This window comes from Eschrichtius robustus, chromosome 21, assembly GCF_028021215.1.
Source record: "Eschrichtius robustus isolate mEscRob2 chromosome 21, mEscRob2.pri, whole genome shotgun sequence".
Lineage (NCBI taxonomy): Eukaryota > Metazoa > Chordata > Mammalia > Artiodactyla > Eschrichtiidae > Eschrichtius > Eschrichtius robustus.
Genome location: NC_090844.1, coordinates 17,618,370 through 17,637,500, shown reverse-complemented (window position 1 = coordinate 17,637,500; position 19,131 = coordinate 17,618,370). Strand labels below are relative to the sequence as shown.

General features: G+C 39.4%; 1 protein-coding gene across 1 annotated transcript in view; it reads right to left on the bottom strand.

The window, feature by feature from the left end:
• FGL1 (fibrinogen like 1) overlaps window positions 1-19,131 on the bottom strand; it is a 33,691-nt gene that overhangs the window by 2,924 nt on the left and 11,636 nt on the right. Inside the window, exons 3-7 of the mRNA XM_068532001.1 lie at window positions 17,143-17,323; window positions 5,803-5,962; window positions 5,463-5,560; window positions 2,248-2,336; window positions 1,891-2,078 (exon numbers count right to left, since the gene is read on the bottom strand). Coding sequence (XP_068388102.1) covers window positions 1,891-2,078; window positions 2,248-2,336; window positions 5,463-5,560; window positions 5,803-5,962; window positions 17,143-17,323 — 716 coding nt within the window. The remainder of the gene's footprint in view (window positions 1-1,890; window positions 2,079-2,247; window positions 2,337-5,462; window positions 5,561-5,802; window positions 5,963-17,142; window positions 17,324-19,131) is intronic.

Sequence of the window (19,131 nt, the reverse complement as noted above, 5' to 3'; positions counted from 1 at the left end):
AAGGGCTGCTTGCAACTTTGTGAATCATAGATGTTTTACATAATGCTGATAATTCTTACATAAGGCTAACTTAGAACGGGAAGAAAAAGGAAGATGAAGAGAAGCTGATAAAGATGGTTTTAAGAGAACAAGAAAACCACTGGGGAAAAGATTATCACCACCTTCAACTTGTCAAACAGGAAAGATAACTTTGTTTCTCTGTCTCCTCTCACTGCTGTGTGTGTTCTACTTCCCTTACAAATGACCAAAAATTAAACGGACTCAAACTTTGAAAAAAAGCAAAATCCAGATAAAATAGTGTTTTTACAACTATGTTCAACTTGACACTCCACACTATACACAACAAGCTGTACCTCCATAGAATCTACAACTCTAAAATCAGCACATCACAATAACACAAGATGTTCATAATGAGGATTCTCATGATTTTAGGGAAAACAGACATATGTCTGGTATACCTCCACTTAATAAAACAGAGGATGCTTAATGTTTTAAAAGTATTTACATAATCAAAAAAATGTTAAAATTTGGATTGTGGAATTTAAATGATTATTCCTCAATGACATGGAAAACACGGCACTCCAGAAATACTCAAGATTCTGTAATGCAAAGTTATTTTGAGGGGGCCCCTGTCTTCTAAATAGAAAAGATGTTCAAAGCCCATGTACTGCCTAACAGTCCGAGCACATCTGCTTTGCAGACATAGCAGGCTTATCAGGTTATTTTTAAGGAAGACTGTTTGAATTTTTCCATTCCTGCCTTAACTTTGTGATTACAGCAAAGGGTACTGTCTGGATATCATCTTGGGTGGAGAACAGTTACGGGAATGAGGCATATCTAGCTTAGAGAAGAGAAAACACTGAGGAATACAATAAATATCTTCCTATCCAGCACCCGAAGAGATTATGTTGAAAAAGAATACAATTACTCTGTAGCTACTGAGAAAAAAAACTGGCAAAGTAATAAGAAGGAAGATTTCAAGCAAATAAAAGGAAAACGAAGAAAAATTGATTTAGTACAATCAAAAATGGAATAAGTTTGCTGATAAAGTAACACTGAAGTATTCAATGAGAAGGTGGAATTAGGTTTCAGGAATGTTGTAGAGGAAATTTATGCATTGGAAGGAGCTTGGATTCAATGATTTAATAAAAGTCACAGTAAATGAAAAGTAGTATTACACAGAAAAAATTACAATAACATGGCCATTTGGGATGACACGAGAAGGTGGAGAGCTACTTGGTTATTAGAACATCGAAAATGTTCTCTATTTCTTTGTGTCAATTTGTGACCCACTACTTATGATAACTCACCCATAATTCAGTTTGCAAAGAATCTTTGTAAAAGCAGTAATTTGATTTATTTCTATGATGTATCTTTCAAGCTTTACTAATGTACACAATGAACAAATCCTTAAAGCGACTTCATCACTTAAGAATTCTTATAGGGGCTTCCCTGGTGGCGCAGTGGTTGAGAGTCTGCCTGCCAATGCAGGGGACACGGGTTCGAGCCCTGGTCTGGGAAGATCCCACATGCCGCGGAGCAACTAGGCCCGTGAGCCACAACTACTGAGCCTGAGCGTCTGGAGCCTGTGCTCCGCAACAAGAGAGGCCACGACAGTGAGAGGCCCGAGCACCGCGATGAAGAGCGGCCCCCCGCTCGCAGCAACTAGAGAAAGCCCTCGCACAGAAACGAAGACCCAACACAGCCAAAAAGAAAGAAAGAAAGAAGCTTTCATTTTAAAAAAGAAAAAAAAAAAGAATTCTTATAAAGATGATTATTTAATAATACCAGGATCACAAAGAAGACCAACGTTACCTCATATATTATAATTAATGCCCACCAGTGAGCAATCATCAACGCCACTACAGCTATGTTTATAAAATGTCAAACCTGTTAAACCACCAGCCAGACTGATCTTCTTTTGCACAGTTCCCTTCGTAGTTGTCGTTATCTCTGTCCCATGTGCTGAATTTCATTCTTTTGTGACTGGCCCACCATTGCACTTCAGGATGAAAATTCCCTGCAAGGGAGTCTCCAGCTGTTCCAGAATATTCCCCAATATGCAAATCATAGGAATTCTAAAGGAAAAGAGGTGACTTCCATTATCAGTTGTTACTATTTTACCAGGCTTATTTAATAAATAAAAGATTAGGTTCTATTGCATATTTTTGTTTCCCCTGACTTCAGGTTTATATTGTATGTTTTACATGTTAATTCATGATGTTAGTTATTTGAAAATGTTCATACCTTTTCATCTCCAACTTTGAAATTTCTATATTGTGCATAACGGCTATTTTTTTCAAAATCTGCAAGGTTGATTTTTAATGTGTAGTCTCCTGAAAAAAAAAAAAGAAATCATAGTTTTGTTTTTTTTTTAATGTGTGAGATGACACTGACTTACTGAGGCTTAAAAACAATTTGCGGCTCTATTTTACTTAGACCATTTCCTTCTGCCATGAGTCAGTTTTCAAAGAATAAGCAGTGACTCCATTGTATTTACAACGTGAGTGTTTTATTGTGTATTTTACTCGAAAAAAATTAGGGACGCAATATTAAAGGTAGAACATTTCTACTACATCTATCACAGGTAAAAGCCAGTGTAATTCACTTGGCAAAGAACAACAGAAAGCAAGTCATTTTTTAGTAAGTAGATTAAGAAATCTAACAATGAAAGAAGTTTTAAGATGTTTAAACGTTTATCCTCTTTTTCTTACTTTTGGTAAGAATGTTGATCTTAAATATAAATAATGACTGAAATAGTTGATATCATCAAGTAATCATCTTTTCTTCATTGTCCCATCATTTGCAAATAACAAAGACTATTCTTCTTTCAGAAACAGAACTATTGTCAGGAACATAAAAAAGTTATAAATCAAACTAACTGTTAGATAATAACTATATTCAATCCTCCTACTTTGATAAATAAACTTTCACAGTGACCTGTAAGATCAGGTTTGAATTTAGTCTTGGCCGCCTCCCAGTTCCAGGCCGGAACATGGAGACACGGCATGCAGACCTGGTCTGTGGTGTACCTCACTTCTCTTCCACCTCTGTCTCCGTCACACACAGCAAGGGGCTTTGCCCACACGCATGGGCGTTCCAGGCTGCACACCCACGCTCTTTTTACACCAAAATAAAAGCTCTTTCTTTACCTCCCCTCAGACTTAGGGGTGCACACACCAGCTGTATAATTGTCCCACAGTGGAGACAGATGAAGAAGAGGCATGAGCAGGTCCTGGAGACAAGTTCAAGGCTTCTTGGGCAGGGAATGCTGGATTTGCCATCACTGGAGCGAGTCTGGGAGGCACTCTGGCCCCACAGATTCCTTGTCCCAGGGAGCTCTCTAAAGTGGGGTTTCAAGGAAGAGGCCACTTTCATCTGATCAAAATGTACTAAATGTTATGTGAGCTAAGACTGCAAAGGGGACAAGAGCAGTAACACAGGCTAAGTCAAGACTCCTAAAAAAAGTGCTTTGTATTATAGAAGAGATTCAGACTTTTAGGTAACCATCTAAATATCTCTTTGGTCAATGAGTAAATAAAAGTTCAATTACAGACCATTTCTAAATTAACTTTATTGCAAACACTTCAGCCAAAATTTGTATAATGGGGATAAAGCTATTTTCAGAGGCAACTCCTTAGCCTTAAAGGCTCTCGTAATTAATAAATGCAAGGACAAAGGCACTGTTTCTCCTTGGGATGATGTGATATGCAGTTGTGATGCCTGGAACTGATCAATACATTTTTGCCACCATGAGAGTAGCCAGCCTGAAACACCAATCAAAACCTGAAGGGGAAGCAGATGTGTTGGCAAAGCGCATCTGGGCAAATAAACACTTAATAATAATTTGAAAAATAATAACTTTGAATTTTGTATGTTTAGAAGGAGCCAAAGGTTACTTCTTGGGGTTTTCATAGTTTCGACAAGAAATCAGATGCATATTAATGCGTGAAAGAAACAGAAGATGGTATGATAAATGTTATATATCTATCATAAAACACTTAAAAGTAGGATAATAAATACATTGAAATTTAGAGAGCACTGATCACAAGAAGAATATACAAAGAAAGCATTAGACATCTAGGATTATCCACCCTCTCTGAGTTACTATTCTGGTGTCTCAAAGATCTCTATAATTATAATCATACTATTATGAATATAGAAACACCAATCACTTTCCTTAACTTATTTGGAAAAAATAAACCCTTGCTCTTACATTTAGTGCATTGCCAGTGTGATTTAGCATGTTTTCTTGAGCAATACAGTTGCCTTTTATGAAACATTAAGAATCAGATTTGAGCGGAACTGACTACAATCTGAGATAGCAACTAAGGTAAGGAAGGTAAAGGATTGGAGCAAAAGAACACGGGAAAGAGAAGCTTGGAAAACGTATTATTAAACTAGTGATATTTTAGACAAATATTGAACTCTAGTTAAAGATATCCATGCAAAAACATATAGGGGGAATTTTACAGATGTACACAATTTACTTTGAAATATGTCCAAAAAAATGGATTGATGGATGGATAGATGGATAGTTATGGGATTAAAATGTTAATGTAAAATCTAGGTGGTAGGTTGAAACTTTTCCCAGTTGTGCTGTGTCTTGGAAATTTTTCAAAATAAGATTTGGAAATGGAATGGGAACAAAAATATTTAGTATATTGTGGTATTTGATTCCAAAAAACTGCCATAATTCCTCAATTCTCCACCTTTCCCTATGCAATGCAACTTCGTAACTCCTCCCATTAAGTCTATTTCCTTTCCCCTTACATCTGAGTTGGTCCTGTGACTTGCTTTCACCAATAGAAGGCAGTGAAAGTGACTGTGTGCCATTTCTGAGTCTGGGTCTCAAGAAAGTTATGTGCTTCCACTGTCTCTCTTGGAACTCTGCCTCTGCTTCAAGAGCAAGTCCAGACTAGCCAGCTGGAAGATGAGAGACCAAATGGAGTGAGCTGAAGCATTCTCTCCAAGGCTAGCCTAGAACAGCCAGCCTCCAGTTGACCAGGAAGTTGATCACCAACCCATGAGCAAGCTGAGCCAAGACCAGCAGAGCCCAGCCCTGATCAGCAAAGCCACCCAGCCAACCTGTAGATCTGTGAGAAATAAGAAACAGTTGTTGTTTTAAGCCACTAAATTTATGTCTTGTTACACAGTTTTATTGTGCCAGCAGATAACTGATACAATATATATGTTTTGAGGCGCTCAGGGCATTTAAAAAGAATGATTATAACATTAGCTTTCCTTCCAAGAAACAGAACAAAAATATATGAGAAATCTCCCTCCCACAACCCAGGTGCAAGGAGCCACATTTTACAAAGGGAATTATTGCCCAAAAGCGATCATTGCCATCTGCAAATCATAGTAGTTACTGAATTAGTTCTATTGCCTATGATTTAGTGAAAAACATTTGTGTTCTTTTTATTGTATTTCAGATGAAGTTGATATTAGGCAAACCTTACCTTGTGTAGTCAATAAGTGAAGATTTCTATTACCCAGCCAATATTCACCATTTTTTTGGACAAAATTTCCAAAGCCATTTTCATAGTCATTCCAGTCTCTAAAAAATTAAAGTGAAAGCTGACTTTAGCAAAATCCAAATGGACCTTTGCAGTACCCAAGGTGTGCACCTCCACCCCTACCCCCAATATTTTCTTGATTAGCTAATGTATTTTATTATTATTAAGAGAGAATGAAATTCTGTCTAATTAATACACTTCAGGATATAATAAAAAAGGCTTAACTTATTGTAAACCTCACATTTCCCACTCCAAATAAATCCTTATGTCATAATTAACACACCTGTTAAAGTTCTCACTGCCATCAGATCGTCTCTGAATTACAGTCCATCCTCCTCCATCAGACATGTCACAATAAACAGAGAATTCTGCTGGGCTCTGGAGAGGTTTGATTTGGTAAAATCCACTCTGCTTATGCCCATCATTGAAAATCTCTGAACAATCTGTTTGGAAAACAAGGTAATGTAGTATTTGTTATCTTTTTTTTTTTAAAGGGAGCCTCTGAATGAGATTACTCAATACTAATGGAGACAGATAAATACATGATGTAGATAAGCAGCTGTTTAAAACTGAATCTTGTACATCTTCCAGTGGCTATTAGGAAATTCTTATTTCTTTTCCTAGTATTTAATTAGCATCTGCCTTCTTGATATGATCATGGAAAAAATAAAACAGTGAAACATGTATCTGGTTTTTCATTTCTGATTCTTGTAGAAAACAATTAAAAGTATATGTTTCAGTTAAGCACAGTATATTTAAGTGAAACTTATAGCTTTATCAGACAGAACAGAGGAAATTTTCTCTCCTGTGACACTAAAATGAAAGTAGAAATACAACACCAAACAAATAATTTAATATAGATTATCTTGACTTAGAGCATTATAAATCATTCTGAACATCTGGAAGTGAACTCAAAATAGTAATCTTCTGGTTAGATTCTTATAACCTCCCAGTCTCACCAGATTTTTTACTAACCCACTGAAATTTATAACAGTCCACGCATTCTTAGATGTTTTTGCTGAAAACTGCAAGATTCTACTTTTGTCCCCACAGTCTCCTTTGCTATGGTATTTCTTTGACCCCTGAAGCAAACATAGCTACCAGTTTGTTACCAAAAAGTAGTATCTGTTTCTTAAACCACTTGAGGGTGGGATAAATTAATATCTATTGGGTCTTATCTAGGCTGATCTGTACTGACTTCGAGAATATGGCAAGTATGGACTCACTGCTGTTTAGACGCCCAGGAAGCTATGTTTTAGGGTAGTTGAATTCGTGGCCACTGTAAAGAGATAGTTTTGAAGGATACCCAGTCACAGACTTTTGGATAAAAATACTATAATTTAACATCACAAACTTTCAAATTTTACCCTTATCATTTTGTTTATTTCCCTCCTTTTTAAAAAAAAAATTTTCTACAATTCTGTAACTATGTATGGCAATGGATGTTGACTAGACTTACCGTGGTGATTATTTCACAATACATACAAATATCAAATCATTATGTTGTACACCAGAAACTAATATAATGTTTTATGTTCAACTGTACCCAATAAAAAATTTCTCTTCCTGATGGGATAATTCCATTCTTTTAGCATATTTTAAGTTCTTTCTTCACTTTCATTGTTTTGAAGCCAAATTGTCTACAACAATTTTGTTACAAATAAAATATACTCCACATTAAATAGATTGAATAGCCAATAGGAATCAGAAGAGAAATGAAAATAAAGAACCTTCATCACTTTCTAAAAACACTTATCAGGTTGAGACCAATCATATACTACTGCTTTGGTGAAATGTTCATTTTTCTAATGATTTAGGCTTTATTCATATATTTATTTTTGAGATTCAGAAGCCCAAGTGTTCTTTATACATGCTGGATTATTTTTAAAAAATCCTGTTTTGGCAATTAAACAAGCAGAAAAACAATGGGAAAATGATTGTCTAAAATTAGTTCAATGTTATTCAAAAGCTTACATCTGTGATCAAGTATATCACACAACATTTTTCATTCAAGTAAGCAGATTTTAACGTTGTTAGGAAAGGAGCTCTTTGCTTACATTTAATTACCTACCAAAGAGCTGAATAGTAAAGACTCTCAAGTTCCAGACTATTTTCCAAGCAAATATGAAAATGATTAGCTATAACATTTGCCTCTGGAAAACTCTGTGAATATGGAGTTTTCAGCCAACATTTTCTATTTGTTTTTATTTTATGCCAACTCTGAGTTTAAGTTTTTAAAAATTTTTTCTCCTTCCCAGAGGAAAATGCCAAACACAACTTAAGATCCAGAGGAAGGATTTCAACTGAAAAAACAAAAACAAAACCCCAACAAATAAATAAACATAAAAAAAGTGCCAGTAGCTCAATTGCTTATAGCAAATAAGTTAAGGAGCCTGCCTTGGGGAAATGTGACTTACACTGTGATAGAAAGTTCAAGCAATGTAGTGTTTAAAATATTAGCTAAATATTTTAAACTACTATGATTTTCAAAATGTTTCGACCCACTCAACGTCCCCAAGAATAGGCAAGAGAAGGGCAGGAGAAGGGTTAAAGAGCTCTGTGTTCATGGGAGTTTAAAAAAAAAAAAGAATTTTTGGATACTTACGTAATGCTAGAGTGAGGCCAAGGATACCTGCCCTCTGTTTGATAAACACTGTGTTAAACTGGGTGAGGTGAACACTTTCTCTGATCATGCAGAAAGCAAGCCATTTTGGAAGGCTGAATGTTGAAGCTTCTAAAAGTGCCATGACAGCCTGCCAAACGAGCTTCTTCCTCTTGTCCCAGAATGGTGGCTGAGCCCAAAGCTGAGCACCAAAGGCACCAAGTACCCCACATTCTAAACTCACAGAAAGGCCAGCATGAACTCAGCCATCACGCCACAGAGCATGCTGGGGAATGCCGGAACTGGCCCTACCACTGCCATCCTTACCCACAGGCAACATAAGGTAAAACTTAAGAGGAGAGAGAGGACGTTGCAGTATTCTTGTAGGGGAGGGTTGGTGGGCTCTTTCCTCTGAAAACAAGGGAGAGAAGATATAATAATGTAGACATTCATTGAGCTAAATGCTAAATGCTTTTGTAATCATGTTACATGTATTAACTCATTTGCTCTTTTTTTAAAAAATTTTATTTATTTATTTTTGGCTGCATTGGGTCTTCGTTGCTGCGCATGAGCTTTCTCTAGTTGCGGCAAGTGGGGGCTACTTTGTTGCGGTGCACGGGCTTCTTTTTGCAGTGGCTTCTCTTGTTGCAGAGCATAGGCTCTAGGTGCGCGGGCTCAGTAGTTGTGGCGCACGGGCTTAGTTGCTCCGTGGCATGTGGGATCTTCCCAGACCAGGGATCGAACCCGTGTCCCCTGCGTTGGCAGGCGGATTCTTAACCACTGCACCACCAGGGAAGTCCAACTCGTTTGATCTTTACAACAAAGAGATAGGTCTTCTTATCACTTCCATGTTACAGATGAGGAATATGAGGCACATAGAGGTCAAGTAACTTGCTCAAAGGCCATGGCTAGCAAGGGCAACTGGACTTTGAAACCAGGCTTTGGACTCTCTACATTAACCACTACACATACTGCCTTGAGAGACTGTCTCATAAAGATTGGGGCTCCTGCAGAAGGGGGCATGGTTAAACTAATGGTCTTGGCTGAACAGATGTGATACCAAAGGCTGTTGTGATTGTCACCAATTAGTGTGAATTTGGTACTACAATCTTTTAATGTAGGCACATAATTCAATCACACCCAAAAGATTAAAAAAATACATTTAATTATATGTTGTATAAAAATGGTGGTGATGTGATGAATTGGGAGACTGGGATTGACATGTATACACTGATGTGTATAAAATGGATGACCAATAAGAACCTGCTGTATAAAAAAATAAATTAAATTAAATTAAAAAAAAAAGATACTGAGATAGGAGGTAGATGGGGCCCTGGGATGGACAGCTGGAGTTTGTCCAACGGGAGTAAATTGGAGCTTTGTTTTCCCTGACACTCCAAAGACAAAGGGCAGGAGCTGAGCTCTGCTAGAGTAAAGAGATAAGATGACCACATCTATTTACCTCCCCGACTGCATATGTGCAGAAAAGCTCCTCAGGGTTCAAAAAGGGAGGGGCACGACCCCATAATAAATGTTGTCAAATCTCCCACAGGCCTCTGCACTGAAATCCATCTTGGCAAAGAGATGTGCATGCATGTTGGAGAGATTTCTAGGGCAGGTCAGGTGTGAAAAAAGAAACAAGATAACTGGCCAAAGGTAAACAAAGACCTGGAAGAACTGCCTTATATAAATGATTTAACCCCTTCTTTACTGCACTCCTCATTAGGGAGGACACCCACACCCTTCCTCTCTGGGTGTGTATTTCTGCCTTGCTTCTGTCTTAAATAAATAAACTGTTTCTCTGTGTGCTCTCCCACATGTTATGCTGTGTCTCTAATAATAAACTTTGTACCTGTTTTTGCAAAAAAAAAAAAAAAATGTGATTTGTGCATTGTTTTCAAAAATTGCTAGGTTGTATGTAATTAGGCATTTTCTACTATGAGATGAATTAGAATTCAGAAAATAATTGATTTAGTAATAATATAGTAACTTGTAAATAAGAACAAAGAAATTTATTTCTACAGATCATATACATGAATATTTAATTTTTTAATTTAAGGAGACCAAAAACATACACTTCGGTGTGAGCAAATTTTTATATATTTTATATAATATTATATATTATGTAAATATATTATATATTTTCTTAGAATTTATGTCTTATTATATATTTTATTTATTCAGTGTTTGCCCTTGGTAGGCTCTCTAGTACTATTTTCCTATATGCTGAAAAATAAAATACAATTGAACTGGATTTATATTTCATAGCTTAATCCTCCTTCTCCTCCTTCATGCTTGCCTCACCATAAACACATCATCATAAAAACAGGTCTACTGACTTCTGGAATTTTTTTAGCTGTTATACCCAGAAGCAGTCATCTAGAATGTCTATTATCTATCTTATTATACATGCTATAATTTTATAACACACACACACACACACACACTATAATAGTTTGTCTAGACCCTGTCCATATGACTCTTCTACCCAACTCCTACTTATACAGTCAGTTCTGCTCTGTCCTTGGTATTTCAATTTCCTAGTAACTGATGTCTTGCCTTACTCCTTGGTGACCTCTTGTTTCCTAAGTTCTGCTCCCAGCACTCTCAACACAGGGGTGAGAGTTTTAGTGCTTAAACCTTACTCTTCCCAGGACTGGTTGCACAGTCCCTGTAACAAACACCCAACTGCCTGCCTCCTGCCATTATCTGGCACTTGAATCTGTGTTGACAACCCACTCAGACTGTTTAAATAGACACCCTGGATCTTGAGCTTGGTTTGGTATTTGGAATAACGGTACTTTTTTTTTTTTGTTCAGCCGCACCACGCAGCTTGTGGGATCATAGTTCCCCGACCAGGGATCGGGCCAGGCCATGGCTGTGAAAGTGCCGAGTCCTAACTACTGGACCGCCAGGGAATTTCCTGGTACTTCTTCTCTTACGTTGATCAGTTCCTTGCCCTTGAGATCAGTATTGTTCCTACTTTTGGAATCACATATCCTTTGCAGACCAAACTGTTACCTTCCTCTGAGTTGTTATTCAAATAAATATCTTGTTTTACTCCATGAGTACATTTGAAGCATCTGCCCTCTCTTTTTTTTTCCATCTGATTTGTTCCACCAATTAAATTTTTAAAATATATATCGAACATTCACAATATGCCAATCATCACCTTAGATGCTAAAGGTACCAGTACCTAGACAGTGTAGCAGGAGATAGACAATTAAGCATGCAGTGACAATACTCCATGATAAATGCTGAGCTAGAAAAGTAGGGACTTCCCGGGTGGTCCAGTGGTAAAGAATCCGCCTTCCAACGCAGGGGACGCAGGTTCCATCCCTGGTCAGGGAACTAAGATCCCACATGCCGCGGGGCAACTAAGCCCGCGTGCCACAACTATTGAGCTCGCATGCCTAACTAGAGAGCCCGCGTGCTGCAAACTACAGAGCTCGTGAGCCCTGGAGCCCACGTGCCACAACTACAGAGAAGCCTGCACACCACAACGAAGAGCCCGCACGCCACAACAAAAGATCCTGCGTGCCTCAACAAAGATTCCACGTGCCACAACTGAGACCCGATGCAGCCAAAAATAAATAAATAATAAATAAATCTTTTAAAAAAAAAAAAAAGAAAGAAAACTAAAGGGTGCTTTTGGAGTACATGGAAGTGGTGCCTAATTCAGTCTTGAGGGTCAGGAAGTTTCCTGAAGGGTTAAACTGGGGTCCGAAGGATGAATAACAGGAGTCAGCCCAGGGGACAGGATTGAGTAGGGAAGATGTTCCAGACAGAGAAAATGGCTAATGTAAAGTTCCAAGGAGAGCAGGGTGCTGTTGAGAAACTGAAGTAAGTTACTGTACCTGGAATGTAACATGCAAAAGAGAAGCATGAAAACAGATCATGTCAAAATGCCGTGTACTTCTGATCCCATAGCTATGCAGCCTCCACAAAGCCAGCACACGCGTAACACCAGTGCTCTCTCTGCCAGGCAATCCCCTCCCACACCAAAGATACTTCTAACTCCTTATCATTCTACTTTGAGCCCCTGTGGTCTAGAGGCAGCGTCAGCCCTGGAATCAAAGACTCCCCTTCACACTTACAGCCTCTTCTCTCTCCTATCCTTGTACCACTCCCACTCTTCTCTTTTCCCTAGCTCTGATTATGCACTTGGGGGTTTTGATGGCTGCTTTCTCTGACCTCCCTGCCCCAGCCCTGACCCCTCTTCTGACCTGGGGGGCTACAGGAGAGAGAACAACAGGGGCTGAGGGTGACAGCAGCAAATTCAAGGTCATGGAAGTTATGTCAAATTTAAATGGCAAAGACTTTATATCCATTCTCCCCAAGGAAATTGGGGTAGGCAAGAAATAGATACGGTAGATATAGATAAATCTTTTCATTTTTGTCAGGATCCCTTGTAGTTTTGTATCTAGTTTATTGTGTAACAATTTATCTTTGAAACATAAAAAAAATAATGATAGCTATATTTATGAGTACTTACTGTGTGCCAGGCACAGTTCTCATTGTTTTACATGTATTTATTCATTTAATTCTCAAAATTCTCTAAATTAGATACCATGATTATCCCCATTTTACAACTGAGAAAATTGAGGCCTAGAGAAGTTAAACAAATTGCCTGAAGACCATTGTTAGTAGTGCTACAATCCATTCTCCAAACAATAGGCAAGACTTAACCTTGCTTTAAAATAGACTGTTATATGTGTTTGGGTGACTAAGGGCAGGGACATCCACAGAGGGCAGACCCAGGCCATTATGATGGAGCCCGGAGTTGGTGTGTAATCTACTTTGTTTCTATAACAGCCTCTGCTGTTCCTCTAGGAAAATTCACTGGCAACAGCGATCCTTCCGGTGTTTCTTTGTGTAGAGTCGGTTATGTCAGAACATGCCAGTTTCATGGGCTGCCTGTCTGGTTTTACACTTAGCGGGGGAAGCACACATGTTATTCCTACTTCGCCGCTGGCTAGGCACCCGTGGCTCCAGATTGAACTGGGCTTCTTAGAAGAATTAAGCCAATGCTTGATAGCCCCGTCATAATACGGCCACTAGCTGACCACAGACTTGGGCAGTGGATGGGGCCAGTTGGCTGCTACTTCTGGTGGATGCAGCTCTTGACCAGGCGCTATAATGGAATGATTTTAGGTCTCAGGCGGATCTGTGGTGTTAGACTTGAAAGAGGTCCAGTACCCATGTCTTTTCAATGTTTAGAATTAGTAAATGTAAAGTCTTTTTAAATCTATGAGCATATCTCAGAATGGCAACCTCATTTCTCCCCACCCCGTGCTTGGTAGAAGGAGATGAGAAACTCTGAGGACGGCAGGTCTGATTTACTACTTTGTGGCGGGGAGCAGATGCCCAAGCCATGCACACCCCAGGCGCTGTCCAGGAAGGCACCCTCCACCGCCCCACTGGCTGCAGTGTCCTTCCAGCATCCTCTGTTGATCCTCAAGCGCCCCTGTGGGAGGAACACGCTGGATTACGTCTTTCATTGAGCAACATCTCCTGGAAAGTACATTATCTTGATGATGGTAGACACTCTTTTGAAGACGGCACATTTTATTCCTTGAAAGGGCTTCCTCATTTGTACCAGTCACTGACAACCTGTTCATCAAAAAGATCATCCCCCATCAGGCGTTTAAAGACACATGATCTTGACTGACACGGAACATGTCTCCTGGATTTAGGAAGTGATGTTAAAATCTGCCTGTCCACTCCCTCCTTGATCAAATGGAATGGATAGCCTAGGGAGCTACCTCACAATAACCCTTGCCAACTCATCTACCTGTCTCAGCACTGAGGAATTTACCCCGAACATGCTTCACTCCTCCACCAGGAACACTCCATTCCAGAGCAATCATGGCTCTCAGCCCCTTACATCTCTGACCTCACCGACATTCCACTGGTCAGTCAGGTTCTGAACAAACTACAGATCTCTCAGCTAAGATATCCTCTAGTGAATCAGTGACAGAGTGGTCACCGGTTGGCCCAGAGCCCTGACGAGCCCTGATGAAAGGACACCTCTAGTAACTTTTCTTTATAAAAGTACTACCTTCCCGAGCCAGAAGCTGATATCTAAGGCAATGTAAGGTATACTAGCTTGCTAGGGCTGCCAGAACAAAATACCACAAAAATGGGTAGCTTAAATAATAGAAATTTATTTTCTCACAGTTATGGGGCTCGGAAGTCCAAGATCAAGACATCAGCAGGTTTGGTTTTCTCTGAACCCTCTGTTCTTGGCTGACTTCTTGCTGTGTCCTCACATGGTCTTCCCTCTGTGCACACACATCCCTGGTGTCTCTCTGTGTGTCCAAACTTCCTCTTCTTATAAGGATACCAGTCAGATTGAATCAAGGCCCATCCTTAATGGCCTCCTTTTAACTTAAGCACCTCTTTAAGGGCCCTACCGCCAAGTGCAGTAGCATTCGTAGGTACTGAGGGTTAGGGCTTCAACATACGTATTTTGGGGGAACATGATTCAGCCCATAAGACAGAGTAATCAATCAAATGGCCTTTTGACTATTCTGATTACCCACTTCTCTGTGAATCAATCCTGTCATCCACAATGATTGACCAAATTAACCCAATGAGATCTTACCCTCTAATCTGTGTCTTATTGACATTTTCTGCAGTCTCAGGATAGGTACCTGAAGCCTCCTTGTTGGATACCTAAACATATTACAACCAGGTCTCAAACACCCAATAAAAAGAGTACCAAACTGGGAACTTCCCTGGCGGTCCAGTGGTTAAGACTATGGGCTTCCACTGCAGGGGGCACAGGTTCAATCCCTGGTTGGGGAACTGAGATCCCTGGTCCGGGAACTGAGATCCCACATGCCACGCAGTGTGGCAGAAAAAAAAAAAAAGAGTACCAAACTGGTACAGGACCCCACCTCCTACCTGAAAAGAAATAAAGCCTCTGCTTTGTGACCTCAGGGAACCTTGGACTTTTTCAGCCTGTGGGAAGAAATTTGGTAAGAAGCCTGATCTGGTTTTGGTCTTGAGCAATCTCATCCACACCCAACAGGGAAAGCACTCCTTTTCAACCCTGTAGGGTTTATAATTTAATTGGCCTGGATTGGAGCTCAGGCACTGTTTATAGTTTCCCATGGGTCACTTGCATTTCTGCACATTTTGCACACAGAGCTTATGTTCTGGACTGTTTTTTTCAAGGATGTTTCTATAGTGAACAGCTTTGGGCAGACAGAGATAGTGGCTGCCCCAGAGCAGATGGTGGGTTGGTTTGCTTCCTCTGGGGTGCGAAGGCTGGGCAGACTTGCTTGTAACCTATTATAAAAGACTGAGGTTTCCTAAGCTCAGGGTTCCTCAGCTGTGACCTAGCCCACTGCCTGCACACCTTCCACCTGGATTATTCCGCACTGCGCCCTTGGTATTTGCAGGCTGGACACATTGGTGCAAACATGAAGCTCATGTCTCTGACCCTGGAGTCTCTTAGTCTTCTGCCAGCATCCCTGAAACTGTGACAGGCCATCAGCATTTTAAAAGGTCACCAGGTGATTCTCTTGAGAATCACTGTCTTTAAGAAATCACTACTGATTCTGCTTCCTGTTTGATTGCTTTCCTGAGTCTTCTTTCACTCTCTTGCTTAATCTTCCCAGTAATTCTCCACTTAGGTTCCAGTTCCTGGTTCTCTGCCCCTGTGATGGCTTCAGACCGTCCCTTGTTTCTCAAGTCTGTTTTTACCCAAGCGGTCCTTGGTTCCTCTTTGTTCCATGCTTCAGAGCCACACACCATTCTTGCTCCGTATCCAGTCCCACTCTGCAGGGCAGTGGCTCTGGTCCCCTAAAGTGGGGAAGGCAGTTGGACTCCAAGGATCAAGGGCAAAAGATCAAGTTGCTGAACAACAGACTCAGGAACTCAGGGCAAAGAGTCTGAGCAAAGAGAGATTAGGATCTCAGTAAAGAGAGAAAAAGGGAGCATTTTATTGAAGCATACGTTCTAAGAGTCTCACAACTCATATCTAACACTGATGAGTATATTTAGAAACACAAAATAAAGATGTTTTTATTCTCCTCAGCTTGGCATCTCATTAGCCTCTACAGGTTCTCAATTATAGTCAGATATATTTCCCAATTTATAATTGCTTATCTTGCTATTCCTATTTCTATATACTACCGTGCTTTCATTCATAAATATGAGGCCCTAGCGTGTTCCAAGGACTCTGATGGGAAATAAGGAGGAAAGAGTACATTAAACATCATCCCAGACCTTATAAAGTATCCAGTTAATTGACAAAGATAGGCTCATAAACAGAGAAATCATAATATATCATGGCAGTACAGTAGACATATAAGAACAAACCATTCCAGATGTCATTCTCATTTGTAACAACTATTATTTGTTTATTTTAAAGTTGCCTGGAGGAAATCAGGTGAATAGTTTTCTGTAGGGAATAAGGATATGTGTAGTGATAAGTGCAATATGTTAGCAGTTTAAGATCATTTAGTTTCTGCGAGGAAACCTGGCCTAATCAAAGGGAAAATGACCAAACTGTAAAATTTACACATAAAACATAAATAATAGGAAAATTATTTATTTTCCTAAATAATTCTGATTCTTTTTCCTGCCCTGCCCTTTTATTCTATTACCTTACTTACTATCCTAAGGCATATCAGGGTTTCAGAAGGGAAAACTGTATAAATGAAATGAAGCAAGATACAGTACACAAATAAAAAACTGTAAAATTTCACAAATATAATCTGCCATTTACACACTGATATTTAAACAATCTATTGTCATGATCTCTTATTAAACTATTGAAATCCTCAGATAACTGGCATATGCTATTCAATGTCCCTTGCAGAGATAATAGAGAGAAAGGGGTAAAATATAGTAGAAGACGTTAAATTTGGTATAATGCTTCATGTTGCTTGTTACTGGAATAGGAAAAGCTCTTTAGCAAAACCTGAAGTGATCAAGTTACTAGCACCACCATTGCACAAGGGTGTATGATGTAAGTTACAGAAACACGTAAGAAACATGGATTCTGACCTGCGTATTGCCTCTTGCCTCCAAGGTCAATGACGCTATTCTCCTCTCCTTCATCAAGGAGCTGGACTTCCTTCTCATGCAAAAGCTGCGCGATCTTGACCCGCTGCTGCTTGACCCGGGTCTCAAGCAGGTGCACCTGGGCTCTGAGCCGCGTCTGCTCCTGCAGGCAGTTCTCGAGAGCCTGCAGAGTTACGCGCATCTCGTTCTTAAGGGGAATAAACGCTCCGAACAAGCTGGATAAATTAATGATTCAAATTTGTCCCCAACTCCCATTTCAGAATAATATTCTAACCAGAAAGTGGTTTGCAAGTTCTAACACTGTTTGCTATTTGGAGAATAAGAAATTATGGCTTACGGTAAAGTGCTTGAACTAAAAAATGATATAAAATAATCTGAATGACTACACCAAGAGCTGTAGAGTGGTTGTCTCGTTTGATCCTCGTAACGATTCCACGAGGTAGGAAGGGACTCATCCTTGAGGAAACTTGCAATTTCTTAAGGAAACAGGAAATTCTCAGCGGGCAAGAGGAGTCAGGATTCATATCCAGTTCAAGGATCCTACTCTCAAACTCTACATATCACCGCCTGAGTGCTTTCTTAACAGGAAAGTGCTTTACAGCATCATTACATGTGACTAGTGTGTCAGTCTCTAAAATAAACAAGGCTTTTGAATGACCTTTTTGTATTAATATGTTTTAAAAATATACTGAATGCTCATAACCTGATGACACATGGTCACCTTTCTAAGGGATGCTACTTTAGACCCTCAGATCCCTGAGTATCTTACCCATTTACCTGTTTCTGGAAATTCTACTGGAGTCACTTTACCTTTTGGCTTACTTATGGTTTTTCCCTTAATTACTTCAAAACAGGATGGAGAAGCCTGAGTCTTTCAGTTAAATTATTTACTTTCTCTAAAAAGGCAAATAACCCAAGAATATTGCATGTGAAAGAGTTTATCAGCTTCTTTCTACAGTGGGCATCTGACTGAGCAGATTTCTCCAGAGATAAAGCAAATGTGGTGAGTTGGGAAGGGGAGTTGCAGAGGTGTGCCTCCTGGGAAAAGCTACTGAGAACAAGAAGCTGCAGTAAAGACCCTTAAGTACTCAACGTGGGGAGAGTTACTAGAGGATAGTGAAGAGAAAGGACAAAAGACAAATTTTTGCCTTTTTCCTGTTTTTACTTTGACAACTCTATTTGCAGCTCATGTCATGATCTCCTGTGATAAGCATAAATGTTTGCTGAGAAATTATGAATTTTAACGTGTGCCTTACACTACTTTTATATACATTATTTCCTAAAATAGGCATTTGAATACAGTCAGACATATTTCCCAATTTATAATTGCATAACTTCCTGTTTCTATCTTTATGTGCTACCTTGTATTCATTCCATAAATATGAGGGCATACTGTGTTCTGGGCACTTTGCTAGGCTGTCTGAACAGCATGCTCAGATATTCTGTCTGGGGCAAAAGAAAGATGTAAATACATTGTCTTCCTATGAAGGACTATAACATAAACATAGAAATTCGGCCTCTAAACTGAAGGTCATATAGCAAGAGAATGGAGAAATGATAGTAGAGGACTCCTTCCTCCCATCTCCAGGCCCAAGCCACTGAATCTCTCCCAGCTGTTTCTCTAGGACTATTTCTTATTTTCAGACTCTCTCTTCAACTCTCTTTGATTTAGCCTCTCTGAATGAGTTATTTGCTTAGCCCCCTGAGTTATACCTGTCTAAAAAATGAACAGCAAAGACATTTTATGGCATCTGGAATCCTGTGTTGCTTTCTAATAGTGGGAAATTGGTTGTGATATCGTTAAATATAGTGGACTATACAATTTAAAAATAAAGGATTACAGGGCAAGAATGTTCAAGTTTTATGTGACTACATATACAGTGTTAGTAAGCTTATTTAAAACTTAGGGGTTTTCTTTCTCCCAGAACTTTGAGTAAATGATTGTTTTTCCCTTTTTACTCATGAATGGAG